General features: G+C 44.4%; 1 protein-coding gene across 1 annotated transcript in view; it reads left to right on the top strand.

Moving 5' to 3' along the window:
• The first annotated feature begins 9,355 nt into the window (after positions 1–9,355).
• Positions 9,356–19,981, top strand: part of LOC143782192 (polycystin-1-like protein 1) — a 264,298-nt gene continuing 253,672 nt past the window's right edge. Inside the window, exons 1-2 of the mRNA XM_077269385.1 lie at positions 9,356–9,592; positions 12,192–12,276. Of these exons, the coding sequence (XP_077125500.1) occupies positions 9,564–9,592; positions 12,192–12,276 (114 nt within the window). The 5' untranslated portion in view covers positions 9,356–9,563. The remainder of the gene's footprint in view (positions 9,593–12,191; positions 12,277–19,981) is intronic.

A 19,981-nucleotide genomic window follows, 5' to 3' on the forward strand; every position in this document is an offset into this window, starting at 1 on the left:
ATTATCCTCCTGACCATAGCCCTTCCACTTGACCAGATACTGAAGCCTCCGCCTGGAGAGATGAGAATCCAAGATCTTCTCCACCACGTACTCCAACTCGCCCTCAACCAACACCGGAGCAGGAGGCTCAACAGAAGGAATCACAGGTACAACGTACCGCCGCAACAAAGACCTATGGAACACGTTGTGAATGGCAAACGACACCGGAAGATCCAAGCGAAAGGACACAGGATTAAGGATTTCCAATATCTTGTAAGGACCGATGAAGCGAGGCTTAAATTTAGGAGAGGAGACCTTCATAGGAACGAATCGAGAAGACAGCCATACCAAATCCCCAACACGAAGTCGGGGACCCACACCGCGGCGGCGGTTGGCAAAACGCTGAGCCTTTTCCTGTGACAACTTCAAGTTGTCCACCACATGATTCCAGATCCGCTGCAACCTATCCACCACGGAATCTACCCCAGGACAGTCAGAAGGCTCCACATGTCCCGAGGAAAAACGAGGATGGAAACCAGAGTTGCAAAAAAATGGCGAAACCAAAGTAGCGGAACTAGCCCGATTATTAAGGGCAAACTCAGCCAATGGCAAGAAGGTCACCCAATCATCCTGATCTGCAGAAACAAAACACCTCAAATAAGCCTCCAGAGTCTGATTAGTTCGCTCCGTTTGTCCATTAGTCTGAGGATGAAAGGCAGGCGAAAACGACAAATCAATGCCCATCTTAGCACAAAAGGATCGCCAGAACCTGGAAACAAACTGGGATCCTCTGTCAGACACAATATTCTCAGGAATGCCGTGTAAACGAACCACATTCTGAAAGAACAAAGGAACCAGATCAGAAGAGGAAGGCAGCTTAGGCAAAGATACCAAATGGACCATCTTGGAAAAGCGATCACATACCACCCAGATGACAGACATGCCCTGAGACACCGGAAGATCTGAAATGAAATCCATGGAAATGTGTGTCCAAGGCCTCTTCGGGACAGGCAAGGGCAAGAGCAACCCGCTGGCACGAGAACAGCAAGGCTTAGCTCGAGCACAAGTCCCACAGGACTGCACAAATGACCGCACATCCCGTGACAAGGAAGGCCACCAAAAGGACCTAGCCACCAGATCTCTGGTGCCAAAAATTCCCGGATGCCCTGCCAACACCGAGGAATGAACCTCGGAAATGACTCTGCTGGTCCACTTATCAGGAACAAACAGTCTGTCAGGTGGACAAGAGTCAGGTCTACCAGCCTGAAATCTCTGCAACACACGTCGCAAATCCGGAGAAATGGCTGACAGGATAACTCCCTCTTTGAGAATACCAACTGGTTCTGCGACTCCAGGAGAGTCAGGCACAAAGCTCCTTGAAAGAGCATCAGCCTTCACATTCTATGAACTCGGTAAATACGAGACCACAAAGTCAAAACGGGAGAAAAACAATGACCAGCGGGCCTGTCTAGGATTCAGGCGTTTAGCAGACTCGAGATACATCAGATTCTTGTGATCAGTCAAGACCACCACACGATGCTTACCACCCTCGAGCCAATGACGCCACTCCTCAAATGCCCACTTCATGGCTAACAACTCCCGATTGCCAACATCATAATTCCGCTCAGCAGGCGAAAACTTCCTAGAGAAAAAAGCACATGGTCTCATTACAGAGCAACCAGGGCCTCTCTGCGACAAAACGGCCCCTGCCTGTTGTGAATTAGACTTTTTGGCTCCCTCTGGTGGTTACTAGTGATATGACTCTGGGATTTTCTTCCCTCAGTTTGCACCCACCTGGGTCGTTAGTCAAGGGGTGTTGCTATATAAACCTCATGGATCCTTAGTCCAGTGCCTGGCATCGTTGTACTCAGATCCTTTTTGTTTGCTCCTAGCTGCTGGTCCTGGTTCGTGCAAAATTAAGCTAAGTCTTGCTTCTTTGTTTTTTCAGTTATTTGCTTGCTCTCATTTTTGTCCAGCTTGTACTAAATGTGATTCCTGACCTTGCTGGAAGCTCTAGGGGGCTGGTGTTCTCCCCCCGGGCCGTTAGACGGTTCGGGGGTTCTTGAATTTCCAGCGTGGATATTTTTGATAGGGTTTTTTGCTGACCATATAAGTTATCTTACTATATTCTGCTATTAGCTAGTGGGCCTCTCTTTGCTAAATACCTAGCTTATTCTTACGTTTGTCTTTTCCTCTTACCTCACCGTTATTATTTGTTGGGGGCTTGTATCCAACTTTTGGGGTCTTTATCTCTGGAGGCAAGAAAGGTCTTTCTTTTCCCTTCTAGGGTTAGTTAGTTCTCCGGCTGGCGCGAGATGTCTAGAATCAACGTAGGCACGTTCCCCGGCTGCTGTTAGTTGTGGTGCTAGGATTAGATATATGGTCAGCCCAGTTACCACTGCCCTATGAGCTGGTTTTTGTGTTTGCAGACTTGGTAACTATTTCTGAGACCCTCTGCCATTGGGGTCATAACACCTGCCCCAATCTCAGAAGCATCCACTTCAACCTGAAAGGGAAATGAGACATCAGGCTGGCACAAAACAAGCGCCGAAGTAAACCGGCGCTTCAACTCTTGAAAGGCTTCCACGGCTGCAGGAGCCCAGTTAGCAACATCAGAACCTTTCTTGGTCATATCCGTCAAAGGTTTAACAACGCTAGAAAAATTTGCGATAAAACGACGTTAGAAGTTAACAAAACCCAAGAACTTCTGAAGACTCTTAACTGACGTGGGTTGAGTCCAATCATGAATAGCTCGGACCTTGACTGGGTCCATCTCCACCGCAGAAGGGGAAAAAATAAAACCCAAAAAGGGGACCTTCTGTACTCCAAAGAGACACTTTGAGCCCTTAACAAACAAAGCATTCTCACGCAAAACCTGAAACACCATCCTGACCTGCTCTACATGCGAGTCCCAATCATCAGAAAAAAACAGAATATCATCCAGATAAACAATCATAAATTTATCCAGATACTTCCGGAAAATATCATGCATAAAGGACTGAAACACTGAAGGAGCATTAGAGAGCCCAAAAGGCATCACCAAGTACTCAAAATGACCTTCGGGCGTATTAAATGCAGTTTTCCATTCATCTCCTTGCTTAATGCGCACAAGGTTGTACGCACCACGAAGATCTATCTTGGTGAACCACTTGGCACCTTTAATCTGGGCAAACAAGTCCGACAACAGAGGCAAAGGATACTGAAATTTAACAGTGATTTTATTCAGAAGCCGATAGTCAATACAAGGTCTCAAAGATCCGTCCTTCTTGGCCACAAAAAAGAATCCCGCACCAAGAGGGGAAGAGGATGGACGGATATGCCCCTTCTCCAGAGATTCCTTGATATACGAACGCATTGCGGTATGCTCACGTGCAGACAGATTAAATAATCTTCCCTTAGGAAATTTACTACCTGGAATCAAATCTATAGCGCAGTCACAGTCCCTCTGAGGAGGAAGAGCACTGGAACTGGACTCGCTGTATACATCCTGGTAATCAGACAAATACTCAGGAACTTCCGAAGGAGTAGAGGAAGCAATAGACACCGGCGGGGAATCACCATGAATTCCCTGACAGCCCCAACTTGACACAGACATTGCCTTCCAATCCAAGACTGGATTATGGGTCTGTAACCATGGCAGACCCAAAACGACCAAATCATGCATTTTATGCAGAACAAGAAAACGAATCGCCTCCCGATGTTCAGGAGTCATGCACATGGTTACCTGTGTCCAAAACTGCGGTTTATTTTCCGCCAATGGCGTAGCATCAATACCTCTAAGAGGGATAGGATTTACCAACGGCTCAAGAACAAAACCACAGCGCTTGGCAAACGACAGATCCATAAGACTCAGGGCAGCACCTGAATCCACAAACGCCATAACAGGGTAGGAGGACAATGAGCAAATTAAAGTCACAGACAAAATAAATTTAGGTTGCAAATTACCAATGGCGACAGGACTAACAACCCTAGTTAGGCGTTTAGAGCATGCTGATATAACATGTGTAGAATCACCACAGTAAAAACACAACCCATTCTGACGTCTATGATTTTTCCGTTCATTTCTAGTCTGAATTCTACCACATTGCATTAAATCAGGTGTTTGTTCAGACAACACCACCAGAGGATTCGCGGCTTTGCGCTCCCGCAAACGCCGGTCAATTTGAATAGCCAGCGCCATGGAATCATTCAGACCTGTAGGAATGGAGAAACCCACCATCACATTCTTAATGGCTTCAGAAAGGCCATTTCTGAAATTTGCGGCCAGAGCACACTCATTCCACTGAGTAAGTACGGACCATTTCCGAAATTTTTGGCAATACACTTCAGCTTCATCCTGACCCTGAGAAATAGCCAGCAAGGCTTTTTCTGCCTGAATTTCAAGATTGGGTTCCTTGTAAAGCAATCCGAGCGCCAGAAAAAACGCATCAATATTTGCCAATGCCGGATCTCCTGGCGCTAGCAAGAAGGCCCAATCCTGAGGGTCGCCCCGTAAGAAAGAGATAACAATTTTTGCTTGCTGAGCTGAGTCTCCAGATGAACGGGGTCTCAGAGATAGAAACAATTTACAATTATTCCTGAAATTCCTAAACTTAAATCGGTCTCCAGAGAACAGTTCAGGAATAGGTATTTTAGGTTCAGACATTGGACTACTGGTAACAAAATCTTGTATGCCCTGCACACGAGCAGCAAGCTGATCCACACTTGTAATCAAAGTCTGGACATTCATGTCTGCAGCAAGCACAAGCCACTCAGAGGTAAAGGGGAGGAAAAAAGAGAGGAAAGAAAAAAAAAAAAAAACTCAGACTTTCCTTTCTTGTAATCCCACTTCTGCAATGCATTAAACATTCAACCTTGGCCTGGCATACTGTTATGACCCCAATGGCAGAGGGTCTTAAAAGTACATACCAAGTCTGCAAACACAAAAAACCAGCTCATAGGGCAGTGGTAACTGGGCTGACCATATATCTAATCCTAGCACCACAAATAGCAGCAGCCGGGGAACGTGCCTACGTTGGTTCTAGACGTCTCGCGCCAGCCGGAGAACTAACTAACCCTAGAAGGGAAAAGATAGACCTTTCTTGCCTCCAGAGAAAAGACCCCAAAAGTTGGATACAAGCCCCCAACACATAATAACGGTGAGGTAAGGAGAAAAGACAAACGTAAGAATGAACTAGATATTTAGCAAAGAGAGGCCCACTGACAAATAGCAGAATATAGTAAGATGACTTATATGGTCAGCAAAAACCCTATCAAAATTTCTACGCTGGATATTCAAGAACCCCCGAACTGTCTAACGGCCCGGGGGGAGAACACCAGCCCCCTAGAGCTTCCAGCAAAATCAGGAATCACATTTAGTACAAGCTGGACAAAAAATAAGAGCAAAGCAAATAACCAAAAAAACAAGGAAGCAGGACTTAGCTTAATTTTGCAAGATCCAAGACCAGCAGACAGGAGCAAACAGAAAGGAACTGATTACAACGATGCCAGGCACTGGACTGAGAAACCAGGAAGTTTATATAGCAACACCCCTGGACTAACGACCCAGGTGGGTGCCAAACTGAGGAAAGACAATCCCAGAGTCATATCACTAGTGACCACAAGAGGGAGCCAAAAAAGTCTAATTCACAACAGATTAGGGTTGGAATTAGGGTTAGAATTAGGCTATGTGCACACGGTGCGGATTTGGCTGCGGATCCGCAGCGGATTGGTCGCTGCGGATTCGAATCAGTTTTCCATCACGTTTACAGTACCACGTAAACCTATGGAAAACCAAATCCGCTGTGCCCATGGTGCGGAAAATACAGCGCGGAAACGCTGCGTTGTATTTTCCGCAGCATGTCAATTCTTTGTGCAATTCCACAGCGTTTTACACCTGCTCCATAATAGGAATCCACAAGTGAAATCCACACAAAAAACACTGGAAATCCGCGGTAAATCCGCAGGTAAAGCGCAGTGCATTTTACCTGCAGATTTTTCAAAAACTGCGGAAAAATCCACACAAATCCGCAATGTGAGCACATAGCCTTAGGGTTAGGGTTGGAATTAGGGGTAAGACTAGGGTTAGGGGTGTGTTGGGGTTAGGGTTGTGGTTAGGGTTGGGATTAGAGTTAGGGGTGTGTTGGGGTTAGTGTTGGAGTTAGAATTGAGACGTTTCCACTTTTTAGGCACATCAGGGGGTCTCCAAACGCGACACGGCGCCACCATTGATTCCAGCCAATCTTGCGTTGAAAAAGTAAAATGGTGATCTCTCCCTTCCGAGCCCCGACGTGTGCCCAAACAGTGGTTTACCCCCACATATGGGGTACCAGCGTACTCAGGAGAAACTGATCAACAACTTTTGGGGTCCAATTTCTCCTGTAACCCTTGGGAAAATAAAAAATTGTGGGCTAAAAAATTATTTTTGAGGAAAGAAAAATGATTTTTTATTTTCACGGCTCTGCGTTATAAACTTCTGTGAAGCACTTGGGGGTTCAAAGTGCTCACCACACATCTAGATAAGTTCCCTTGGGGGTTTAGTTTCCAAAATGGGGTCACTTGTGGGGGGTTTCTACTGTTTAGGCACATCAGGGGCTTTGCAAACGCAACGTGACGCCCGCAGAGCATTCCATCAAAGTCTGCATTTCAAAACGTCACTACTTCCCTTCCGAACCCCGACATGTGCCCAAACAGTGGTTTACCCCCACATATGGGGTATCAGCGTACTCAGGAGAAACTGGACAACAACTTTTGGGGTCAAATTTCCCCTGTTACCCTTTGGAAAATAAAAAATTCAGGGCTGAAAAAAATTTATTGAGAAAAGAAAAATTATTTTTTATTTTCATGGCTCTGCGTTATAAACTTCTATGAAGCACTTGGGGGTTCGAAGTGCTCACCACACATCTAGATAAGTTCCCTTGGGGGTTTAGTTTCCAAAATGGGGTCACTTGTGGGGGGTTTCTACTGTTTAGGCACATCAGGGGCTCTGCAAACGCAACGTGACGCCCGCAGAGCATTCCATCAAAGTCTGCATTTCAAAACATCACTACTTCACTTCCAAGCCCTGGCATGTGCCCAAACAGTGGTTTACCCCCACATATGGGGTATCAGCATACTCAGGAGAAACTGGACAACAACTCTTGGGGTCAAATTTCTCCTGTTACCCTTGGGAAAATAAAAAAATCAGGGCTAAAAAAATTTTTTTTGAGGAAAGAAAATGTATTTATTATTTTCACGGCTCTGCGTTATAAACTTCTGTGAAGCACTTAGGGGTTCAAAGTGTTCACCACACATCTAGATAAGTTCCTTTGGGGGTCTAGTTTCCAAAATGGGGTCACTTGTGGGGGGTTTCTACTGTTTAGGCACATCAGGGGCTCTGCAAACGCAACGTGACGCCCGCAGAGCATTCCATCAAAGTCTGCATTTCAAAACGTCACTACTTCCCTTCCGAACCCCGACGTGTGCCCAAACAGTGGTTTACCCCCACATATGGGGTATCACCGTACTCAGGAGAAACTGGACAACAACTATTGGGGTCAAATTTCCCCTGTTACCCTTTGGAAAATAAAAAATTCAGGGCTAAAAAAAAAATTTTGAGAAAAGAAAAATTATTTTTTATTTTCATGGCTCTGCGTTATAAACTTCTGTAAAGCACTTGGGGGTTCAAAGTGCTAACCACACATCTACATTAGTTCCTTGGGAGGTCTAGTTTCCAAAATGGGGTCACTTATGGGGAAGCTCCAATGTTTAGGCACACAGGGGCTCTCCAAACGCGACATGGTGTCCGCTAATGATTGGAGCTAATTTTCCATTCAAAAAGCCAAATGGCGTGCCTTCCCTTCCAAGCCCTGCCGTGCACCCAAACAGTGGTTTACCCCCACATATGGGGTATCATCGTACTCAGGACAAACTGAACAACAATATTTGGGGTCCAATTTCTCCTGTTACCCTTGGGAAAATAAAAATTTCTGGGCTAAAAATCATTTTTGAGGAAAGAAAAATTATTTTTTATTTTCACGGCTCTGCATTATAAACTTCTGTGAAGCACTTGTTGGTTTAAAGTGCTCACTATGCATCTAGATAAGTTCCTTGGGGGGTCTAGTTTCCAAAATGGGGTCACTTGTTGGGGAGCTCCAATGTTTAGGCACACAGGGGCTCTCCAAACGCGACATGGTGTCCGCTAACGATTGGAGCTCATTTTCCATTCAAAAAGTCAAATGGCGCGCCTTCCCTTCCGAGCCTTGCCATGCGCCCAAACAGTGGTTTACCCCCACATATGAGGTATCGGCGTACTCAGGAGAAATTGCCCAACAAATTTTATGATCCGTTTTATCCTGTTGCCCATGTGAAAATTAAAAAATTGAGGCTAAAAGAATTTTTTTGTGAAAAAAAAGTACTTTTTCATTTTTACGGATCAATTTGTGAAGCACCTGAGGGTTTAAAGTGCTCACTATGCATCTAGATAAGTTCCTTGGGGGGGTTTCCTTTCCAAAATGGGGTCACTTGTGGGGAAGCTCCAATGTTTAGGCACACGGGGGCTCTCCAAACGCCACATGGTGTCCGCTAAAGATTGGAGCCAATTTTTCATTCAAAAAGTCAAATGGCGCTCCTTCCCTTCCGAGTTCTGCCGTGCGCCCAAACAGTGGTTTACCCCCACATATGAGGTATCAGCGTACTCAGAACAAATTGGACAACAATGTTCGTGGTCCAGTTTCTCCTTTTACCCTTGGGAAAATAAAAAAATTGTTGCTAAAAGATCATTTTTGTGACTAAAAAGTTAAATGTTCATTTTTTCCTTCCATGTTGCTTCTGCTGCTGTGAAACACCTGAAGGGTTAATAAACTTCTTGAATGTGGTTTTGAGCACCTTGAGGGGTGCAGTTTTTAGAATGGTGTCACTTTTGGGTATTTTCAGCCATATAGAACCCTCAAATTGACTTCAAATGTGAGGTGGTCCCTAAAAAAAATGGTTTTGTAAATTTTGTTGTAAAAATGAGAAATCACTGATCAAATTTTAACCCTTATAACTTCCTAGCAAAAAAAAATGTTGTTTCCAAAATTGTGCTGATGTAAAGTAGACATGTGGGAAATGTTATTTATTAACTATTTTGTGTCACATAACTCTCTGGTTTAACAGAATAAAAATTCAAAATGTGAAAATTGTTAAATTTTCGAAATTTTCGCCAAATTTCCATTTTTTTCACAAATAAACGCAGAAATTATCGACCTAAATTTACCACTAACATGAAGCCCAATATGTCACGAAAAAACAATCTCAGAATCGCTAGGAACCGTTGAAGCGTTCCCGAGTTATTACATCATAAAGGGACACTGGTCAGAATTGCAAAAAACGGCAAGGTCATTAAGGCCAAAATAAGCTGGGTCATGAAGGGGTTAAAATCACTGGAAATAAATTTGTTGGACAGATCTTTCAAAAGTTTTATTATTGCTCCCTTGAATGGTTAAAATAAAGCTATTTTGTTTTTTTTTTCCGTTTTTTTAGATCACAGCTTGTTTGAAAATTCTGTCCTCCATAGGAACAAAGTTTTACCTCCATGGTGTGTCTATGTGGGTTGGACCATTAGTGCTACATTCAGCTTGATTTGTATGGCCGTAATTGTAGTATTTGGATTCAGGTATTTTTACACTTCATTATGTCTGGATAATAAGATAGATATTATATGCTATTTCTTAAATTTTTAGACATCTTTGACTTGAAAAATACAATTTGCATGTACAGTATGTTATGTTATGCATGAAGATCATGAATACCTCATGTGTACTGTCTATGGGACACATCATGACAGCTAGTCTTCTCTCACTAGGTTAGTATGAACTGACAATTACAGATAAAACTGGTAAAAAATGAGGAAAACTGGTAAAAAATTTACAGTGAGGAAATTAAGTATTTGATACACCACCGATTTTGAAAGTTTTCCACAAAAAATAGAGAGGTCTGTAATTTTTTTCGTAGGTACATTTCAACTGTGAAAGACAGAACCTAAAAATAAATAACATAAAATCACATTGCATGATTTTTTATTAATTAAATTGCAATAAACAAAAAATGCCGCACTAAAAAACTGTGTTTAGGTGGGATGGTCTACCCACCTGAACAAGTGCTCAGTAAGATGCCATTATATGTATACAGCTGATGCCAGTTGCTAGTGGGTGGACACTGAATAAGCCATTAGGGCCATTAGTCACACAAATCACTGCCCTAAATGCACAGAGAATTCAGCCTGCAGGCCTTAAAGGGAACCTATCACCCCGTTTTTTAAAGATTAGATAAAAATAGTGTGAAATAGGGGCAGAGCTGGGCTTTACATTAGTGCCTTTTTGGTGCCTTTACACCCCCGTTAGGCTGCCGAAATACCTTTGTGAAGTGGCCGTTTTGTCCTGTCACTCAAGTTGGTCAGGTCGGATGGGTGTGGTCACAGCGCTGTTTCTCCCCCAGAATCCTGCTCATCATTACGTTGGTGGCGTAGTGGTGTGCGCATGTCCAAAGAGAAGATCCACTGCCCAGGAGATTCAAAACAGCGCGGTCTTCGCTATTCGCCGCTTACCGGTGGGCGCGGCCATCTTTCCTGTGGCTGCGCGTGCGCAGATGGAGCGCTCTGCTGCCCGGGGCTTCAGGAAAATGGCCGCCGCGATCTCCATCTGCGCACGCGCGGAATCCCGCGGCCATTTTCCTGAAGCCCCGGGCAGCGCAGCGCTCCATCTGCGCACGCGCAGCCACAGGAAAGATGGCCGCGCCCACCGGTAAACGGCGAATAGCGAAGACCGCGCTGTTTTGAATCTCCTGGGCAGTGGATCTTCTCTTTGGACATGCGCACACCACTACGCCACCAACGTAATGATGAGCAGGATTCTGGGGGAGAAACAGTGCTGTGACCACGCCCATCCGACCTGACCAACTTGAGTGACAGGACAAAACGGCCACTTCACAAAGGTATTTCGGTAGCCTAACGGGGGTGTAAAGGCACCGAAAAGGCCCTAATGTAAAGCCCAGCTCTGCCCCTATTTCACACTATTTTTATCTAATCTTTAAAAAACGGGGTGATAGGTTCCCTTTAAGCAATAACACTAAATAATGGGTTTTGTTTAGAATGCACACTAATTAGGTTCACATACCTTAGGGTTCACAATAAGTCTGGTAGTTGAGAGTTTGATTGATGTGCAGATATCTGCCAGTGCTTCCCAGATGATTAGTGCCCTGCTGCAAGTCAGTGCAGGGCTGAGTGAGAGATCTGCTGAGTGTATATCTCCTGAGGATCTATGCAATAAGCAGGGAGGACTCGCACATCCGCGCAGAGCCAAGGGGTAACCCTGATGAAGAAGTGCGGCACACTTTGAAACACGTTGGTTTTTTGGCCCCAGCGAGGCTCCGTACCTCAGTGACGTCACACACTGCCGAGCAGTGCTGGCCATTTTTTTCTTCTCTCCGTGTAACCAGGGACGCCACCAGCCGGGACGTCCTTGGCCCCTCAAATTCACTTCAAACATAACTAGGTCTTTAATAAAATAAAATTTGTAAATTTGCTTAAAAAAATGAAAATGAAAAGGACATTTGAAAAATTACGCTGACATGTAGTACGCATATGAGAGATATTGCTTATTAATTAGTATGTGCGATATTATCTGATTTTAAGGTTTCCAAATTCAAAGTTTGTTTTGTGTTTTGCCATTCGACCTACATAAATTTACCACTAACATGAGGTTCAATAAGTCACATAAAAAACAATCTGAGAATCACTGGGGTATTTTCAAGCATTCCAGAGTTACTACCTCATAAAGTGACATTTCAGATTTTTTTTAAAAATGGGGTTTGGTCATTAAGGCTCAAATTGGCTCAATCCATTAAGGCTATGTGCACACGTCAGGATTTTCTGCAGAATTTTCCTGAACAAAACCGGATTGTTTCTGCAGGAAAATCTGCATGCGTTTTTACCGCGTTTTTTTGCGTTTTTTTTCCAGAGCTTTCCCAATGCAATTAAAGCGGTAAAAACATGAAAACTCCGCAAAATTAATGAACATGCTGCATTTTTTACCGCTATAAAAATTGCGGAATGCATTATAAATGATTGGATGCATATGTATGCGTTTTTTAAGTGTTTTTATCGTGTTTTTATAGCTAAACAACGCGAAAAAACCGCGAAAAATCCTGAACGTGTGCACACAGCCTAAGCGCTTAAATATGAAAATTTAAATAACTGCTTTTTTCCTTATTTGCAGGTTTGGTCCCACAAAATGCGTACTATGGTTACATGCAGTGTTTTTCTCACTGACCTACTGTATTTTTATCATCCAGCCCTCTATGGTAAGATAAATTTATATCTCATTTTGCAATTATATAAAGTTAATTAAGGCGGATTTCCAGTTTCATTGATAAAGTAATTATTGAAATATAATTTAATGATCAAGATTTTAATGTAAGACTTCCTAACTTACTTTACTAGTCATGTGAAACATCAAAGTTAGCTAGCAGGTTCTGAACTTACGAAATATATATACAGTAGCTATTATATGTATATATTTTTTTCATTTTATATTTACATGTCCTCAGCTGAAGTGATATCAAGATATGAAATAAAAATGGAATTTTTTTTGTAACCAAACAGGATTTAACCCCTTTACAACTTTTGACGTACATGATGGCTGATATAAGCAGCATTTAATCATCCATCATGTGACTTTAAATGCATGGTGGAGCAGAGCTCTACCCATGGTTGTTAACCTGTTAAACTCTGCCATTTGCCATTGCTTCGTTCCACACTCCAATCAGCACACAACTTATGTGATCTTTTTAATTAAATTTGCCAACATTTCTACATTTCTGTTTTTTTAAATCAAGATGGGGTGCAGAGTGTACATTAATGTGAAAAAAAATTAACTTTTTTGAATTGACCAAATGGCTGCAATAAAACAAAGAGTGAAAAATTTAAAGGGGTCTTAATACTTTCCGTACCCACTGTATATACACTGCTCAAAAAAATAAAGGGAAGACTTAAACAACAGAATATAACTCCAAGTAGATCAAACTTCTGTGAAATAAAACTGTCCACTTAGGAAGAAACACTGTTTAACAATCAATTTCACATGCTGTTGTGCAAATGGAATAGACAGCAGATTGAAATTATTGGCAATTATCAAGACACACTCAATAAAGGAGTGGTTCTGCAGGTGGGGACCACAGACCACATCACAGTACCAATGCTTTCTGACTGATGTTTTGGTCACTTTTGAATGTTGGTTGTGCTTTCACACTCGTGGTAGCATGATATGAACCGATGACGATTACTGGTTGGCCTGCCTCCTTGATCCTCGCTATAAAGGCAAATTGCAAAATATCATGCCACATGAGAACCTCAAACAAATATTGGCAGCAACCAAACAAGCTACTCTTGTAGACCATTTGATTCAGGCATTCCCAGCACACAGCGCCGGTGATGGTTCTCACACGAGCTGCAGGGGGCTACAGGGCAGAGGTGTTAGAGGTGCACAAATCAGAAGTGGCGTTGGACAGAGGGGTTTTCTGACCAGGTTGTGGAGTGATTTCGCAATGACCGCAGACACGACAGGTACTGCAGCATCAATTCAAAGTGACAGGAGACAACATTTGTCCAGTATGGTTACTAACTATTTTTCCTCCATTATCGATGTTCTCCCTCAACCGTCATTCCCCTTTATTTTGGATGCCCAGTAATCAGACACCTGGCCTGAATTGGCCGAATATGCATTGCAGGAGCTTGCTTGCCCAGCAGCTAGTGTGCTATCAGAAAGAGTATTCAGTGCTGCTGGTTCAATACTGACCGAAAAAAGGACTTGTCTGGCGACCCAAAATGTTGATGATCTAACCTTCATTAAAATGAACCACTCATGGATTTCTAATTATTTTGCCCCACCTTTCCCGGCTGACACCTAGCTTTCCTGAAAAAAGGTGTTGCTTTGGGACTGGTGTTACTGACTGTTCCAATCTCTTAATTTGCAGCTGCTGTTTGTACAGCATACGACATGTTTACACCTCCCCAAATGGCCTAACTCCCTCCACGGGGCCGTGGTCTCGCCACTTGGCGCAAGCACCCGTCATAGTGCCGTTTGTCTGAAGAGGTGGGTGTGCCCACTTTTGGTCGACGGCACTGGCACTGGGTCCCTCATAGTACAATGTAGTGTCTCTGGTGGTGGTGGCGCGCACCCAACCTCAGACACACCATTGTAACATGAGGGGCCCTGGGCCTGTACCGCCGGCCAAGAGTGAGTGTCCCCCCCCAGCTCAAACAGTGCTCTACCACTTGCAAAATTATCTCTCGCTGCTCCACCACTGGTTAGTCTATGCGCTGAAATCCTTCAATGCCTGGCACTGACAATAACAATTTGTTGACATGTATGATGCTATTTAAAATAGGCAGGGGCCCTGTCCTACATTTACACCAGTAAATACTTTGCGCCAAATTACAATGTCTGAAAGTCAGCATAGGAGCACACCCCTGTACCTAAGTATGGCAACCTTTTTTTTTTTTTTTGCGAGACATTATCATCTATTTAGTTTTTTGGAGTACTTACTGTCTGCGGTCCCTCCTTCCAATTGTCCTCCGCCGAGCACACCAATGCTGCCTGTGTACCCCTGCCACATAATGGAAGCTGCATAGAGCCTATTTTGTTATTTTAGGCCTACTAAGTCTGTCTGCGGTCCCTCCGTCCAATTGTCCCCCACTGAGCACACCAATGCTGCCTGTGTACCCCTGCCACATAATGGAAGCTGCATAGAGCCTATTTTGTTATTTTAGGCCTACTAATTCTGTCTGCGGTCCCTCCGTCCAATTGTCCTCCACTGAGCACACCAATGCTGCCTGTGTACCCCTGCCACATAATGGAAGCTGCATAGAGCCTATTTTGTTATTTTAGGTCTACTAAGTCTGTCTGCGGTCCCTCCGTCCAATTGTCCCCCACTGAGCACACCAATGCTGCCTGTGTACCCCTGCCACATAATGGAAGCTGCATAGAGCCTATTTTGTTATTTTAGGACTACTAAGTCTGTCTGCGGTCCCTCCGTCCAATTGTCCCCCACTGAGCACACCAATGCTGCCTGAGTACCCCTGCCACATAATGGAAGCTGCATAGAGCCTATTTTGTTATTTTAAGCCTACTAAGTCTGTCTGCGGTCCCTCCGTCCAATTATCCCCCACTGAGCACACCAATGCTGCCTGTGTACCCCTGCCACATAATGGAAGCTGCATAGAGCCTATTTTGTTATTTTAGGCCTACTAAGTCTGTCTGCGGTCCCTCCGTCCAATTGTCCTCCACTGAGCACACCAATGCTGCCTGTGTACCCCTGTAGCCTAATTTAAACCGCATCGAGCCTGCTTTATTATTTTATGCCTAGGAAATCTGTCTGCGGTCCCTCCTTGAAATCGTCCTCCGCTGACCACAACAATGCTGCCTGTGTACCCCTGTAGCCTACTTTAAACTGCATAGAGCCTACAGTTGTGAATTCTGCTTTTGGGCTCCCTCCGGTGGTTGTAGGTGGTAATGCAGTTGTCCCTGAGTTGCAGTCCTGGTCAGGTGTATCTGATGATTGCAGTTCTGACTGGTGTATTTAGGCATGCAGGATTCATTAGTCCTTGCCAGTTGTCCATGGTTGTTGGGAGGTTTTGGTCCTGCTTTGGTTCCATCTGCCTTCTGCCAAATCAGCAAAGATAAGTGTCTGGTTTTGTTTCTGTGGCACACATGCTGTGTGCTTAATAATTCTGTGCTATTCAGTGTTTTTTTATCCAGCTTAGATTGTCAGTATTTTCTCAGTCTTGTTGGATTCTCTGGAGTGGCAGATATACATTCCATGTCTTTAGTTAGATTGTGGAACTTTTTGTATTATCTGCTGTGGATATTTTTGGAAGGGTTTTAATACTGACCGCTTAGTATTCTGTCCTATCTTTCCCTATTTAGCTAGAGTGGCCTCTTTTGCTCAATCCTGTTTTCTGCCTGCGTGTGTCTTTCCTCTCCTACTCACAGTCAATATTCGTGGGGGGGCTGCCTATCCTTTGGGGTTCTGCTCTGAAGCAAGGTAGTATTCCTTTTTCCATCTATAGGGGTATTTAGTCCTCCGGCTGTGTCGAGGTGTCTAGGGTTTGTTAGGCACACCCCACGGCTACTTCTAGTTGCGGTGTTAGTTTAGGTTTTGCAGTCAGTACAGTTTCCACCTACTCCAGAGAAAGTTCATGCAGCTCCAAAGTCACCGGATCATAACACATCTCCTCCTCTAAAAACACAGAACCCCCACAGGATCTGCTCCTCCAAATACACAGGTTTTTTTTTTTTCTTTTTTGATTTTTTTTAACACATCGTAAAACCATTATGTCAACTGGTAAACAATTAAGGTGGCCTCATGAGTCTGATGGGTCCCTGACCAGTGTGAAAACATCTCTAAGGCTAATGTCTGAATCCATGGGTGACTGTGGACACCTCTCAGTAAAGCCTACATTTTTGGGTTGGTAAGAACCAGCTGTAATTAACATCACCACCTGGTGAAGGACGGAGTGCTCAGTCAGAAAGCTAGCATGCAAATAACAGAAAACTGACTCGCACATCAAACACTAGTCTGAACAGGTGCATATCAAAAAACTACTATGCACTATTGCTACTTACATGTGCAATATATAAAGATGGTTTCACTCAATCGTGTTAAAGCATGTCAATGTGAAATATATGAGTCTGATGGGTCCCTGACTAGTGTGGACACCTCTCTAAGGTTAATTTCTGAATGCCCCATCAGGGACCCATCAGACTCATGAGGTCACCTTGACGTTGATTGATGGGCAGACATTATTTGGCCAAATTTTGTGCAAAGCGTCTCATGTATTTTTCATGTATTTTTCCTAATATTCAAAAACCATTTTTGCTATTCACATTTCATATATTTCACATTGACATGCTTTAACACGATTGAGTGCAACAATTTTCGGATACTGTACATGTAAGTAGCTGTTTTTTGGTATTTACCTGTTCAGACTAGTTTATGATGTGCGAGTCAGTTTTCTATTATTTTGATCATTTTATTCAAGTAATTTGTTTAGCATTGAGTGTGAGTTCAACGTGCAGAAATCCATGCAGTTAAATACGTTGCCTTGTAATTTATTTTTACATCTCTTAGTCCCACTAAGAGTGATTGAACTGTGTACAGTTAAACAGCAAAAATAGTGCTTTGTAATACTTAGTACTAGTATGTAGTATTACTGACAGTCTTTTAGTTAATGGCTGTTATAGTTGTGCCCAGACTGTTTAGCGTGAGCGTGAGTTGTGGCCCCACTGTGCCACTGACCAAACTTACCCTGGAGGGGTGTGACTAAGCAGCTACCTTGTTGTTCACTGGAGCCTCTAGTGGTGAGGTCAGGCATGTGCAGCAGGTAGCTGCCAGGTACCACTCCAGGGCAGTGTCCGGCAGTAGCAGCTGACCCCCAAGGGGACAGGACACTATATAATGACAGGTGCAGTCAGGTACTGTAGGTATAAAGTCTGGCTTAGCTGATTCATTGACAAGCAGGTACTGGCAGTCACGGCTGGTATACAGACAGGTGCTGGCAGATATGGGTGATGTACAGGCAGGCAAGTACAGGCAGACATGGCTGGTGTACAGGCAAGTCGGTGCAGGTGAGAACGGCTGATGTACTGGCAGGCAGGTAAGCCTGGCTAACATACTGGCAAATGCAGGCAGGAATGGCTGATATACTGGCAGGCAGCTTCTGGCGGGCACAGCTGACATACGGGCAGAGGTAGGCACCAGTTCAGACTAGAGTGACAGAAACCGTTTCAGGAAGGACTGAGTCATTGGCAGGTATGGATGTGGCCAGGCAGGAAACCACAGATGCGGACAAGCAGGAAACCGCAGATGTGGACAAGCACGGAACCAGAGGTTCCCACAGGACAGACAGGAGCAGGTTCATATAGAACAGACAGGGTAAGGACAGGTTCAGACAGGAAAGACTGGACCAAGTGCACACAGGACGAACCTAATGACAGTGGCACACCGGTGAGACAGAGCCAGACTCACACAGGGTACTTATTATAAAGTTGCAAGTGAACACACAGATTATTATTATTATTATAAATTTTTTATAGCGCCATTTATTCCATGCCGCTTTACATATGAAAAAGGGGGCAAATATTGACAAATACAATAAACATGATCAAAAGACAAGGCATTAACAGGTACAGAAGGAGGGAGGACCCTGCCCGCGAGGCCTCACAGTCTGCAGGGGATGGGTGAGGATACACTAGGAGAGGGTAGAGCTGGTTGTGCGGCGGTTCAGTAGGATGAGGTTCACTGTAGGCTTGTCGGGAGAGGTGAGTCTTCAGGTTCTTTTTGAAGGTTATCGTGGTGGACGAGGGTCTGATGTGTTGGGTTAGAGAGTTCCAGAGTATGGGGGAAGCACGGGAGAAGTCTTGGATGCAGTTGTGGGAAGAAGAGATAAGAGGGTAGTAGAGAAGGAGATCTTGTGAGGATCGAAGGTTGCATGTAGGTAAGTACCGGGAGAACATGTCACAGATGTATGGAGGAGACTGGTTGTGGATGGCTTTGTAGGTCATAGTAAGGGCTTTGAACTGGAGTCTCTGGATGATAGGAAGCATAGGGGAGAGGCTGGGGAATAGCGGGGAGATAGGTAGATTAGTCAGGCAGCAGAGTGTAGGATGGATTGCAGTGGTGCCAGAGTGCTAAAGGAGAGGCCAGAGAGTAGGAGGTTGCAGTAGTCAAGGTGTGAGATGATAAGGGCATGCACTAGTGGTTTTGTGGTGAAGGAATGTGCGGATCCGGGAAATATTTTTGAGTTTGATACGGCAGGAGGAGGCAAGGGCTTGGATATGTGGCTTGAAAGAGAGGGCAGAGTCGAGGATTACACCGAGGCACCGAGCATGTGGAACTGGGGAAAGTGAGCAGCCATTGACATTGATGGATAGATCTGGTGGAGGGATAGAGTGAGATGGGGGAAAGATGATGAATTCTGTTTTGTCCATGTTCAGTTTTACAAAGCGAGCAGAAAAGAAGGCCAAGATAGAATACAGACAGTGTGGGATTTTGGTGAGCAAGAAGGTGATAATTAATGTTTCACAGTGACAACAGAATAGAGATAAGTACTGGTTCAGACACTGCAGGGTTAGAGATAGGTATTGATTCAGACACTGTAGGTTAGCAATAGGTGCAGGTTCGAACACTGCAGGTTTAGAGAAAGATCCAGAATAGTTACAAACAGGTTTTGGTATAGGTCATAATTCAGAAAAGGACAGACACAAGTACAGGTTCAGGGTTCAAACCTGAGAGTTCAGCCCCTAGGGTGGAAGAAACAGGAAAGATTGGATACAGGTTCAGATTCAAGGTTCAAGCCTGGGTATTCAGACCCAGGGAAACAGGTTGAGGCGAGATCAGAGACAGGACAGTACCTGGCAACTCAGTATTTGCACAGACACCGAAAGAGAAAGTTGCCCAGGCACCTCCCAACAGGTGGCGGTGACTTAAGTACCAAGTGCCTCTCACCAATAGACTGGGGACACATTAGGAATGTGTCCACTGCCTCTTTAAGAATCAGGAAGTTCCTGCACGTGCGCTGTAAGCATTCAGCAAGCAGAGGGAAAAGAGCTCACTGCATGGCTTGGGGTGGTGAGTACATTAATGTCTCTTCAGGGGTGCAGGCAGTGGTGTTACAATGCCTTTGGGATAGATGCCTATAGCTGACTTGAGGACTCAAGTTAAAGAAATTGCCCACTACTTGGACAACTTCTTGTCGTACCCCACACTTAGCCCTGATAAAATAAAAAGCTTATACTCCCCTCCCATGCCGGCGCCATTCCCGCAGTGTCTGCACTCGCTCTCCCTAGGGCTCCTATGCTGTTGTTGTGACAAGTTATCCCAGCACCCAATCAGCCCTGGCATCACTGTCTCTGCCTTCTCTCGAATTGTACATGAAGAGGAAGATCAGAGATCAGTTGCAGTCCTCACTTACTCTTCATATTCAACTTGACAAAAAGTGGCCAGCGCT

The sequence above is a fragment of the Ranitomeya variabilis genome, chromosome 6, assembly GCF_051348905.1.
Source record: "Ranitomeya variabilis isolate aRanVar5 chromosome 6, aRanVar5.hap1, whole genome shotgun sequence".
In the NCBI taxonomy this organism is placed as follows: Eukaryota; Metazoa; Chordata; class Amphibia; order Anura; family Dendrobatidae; genus Ranitomeya; species Ranitomeya variabilis.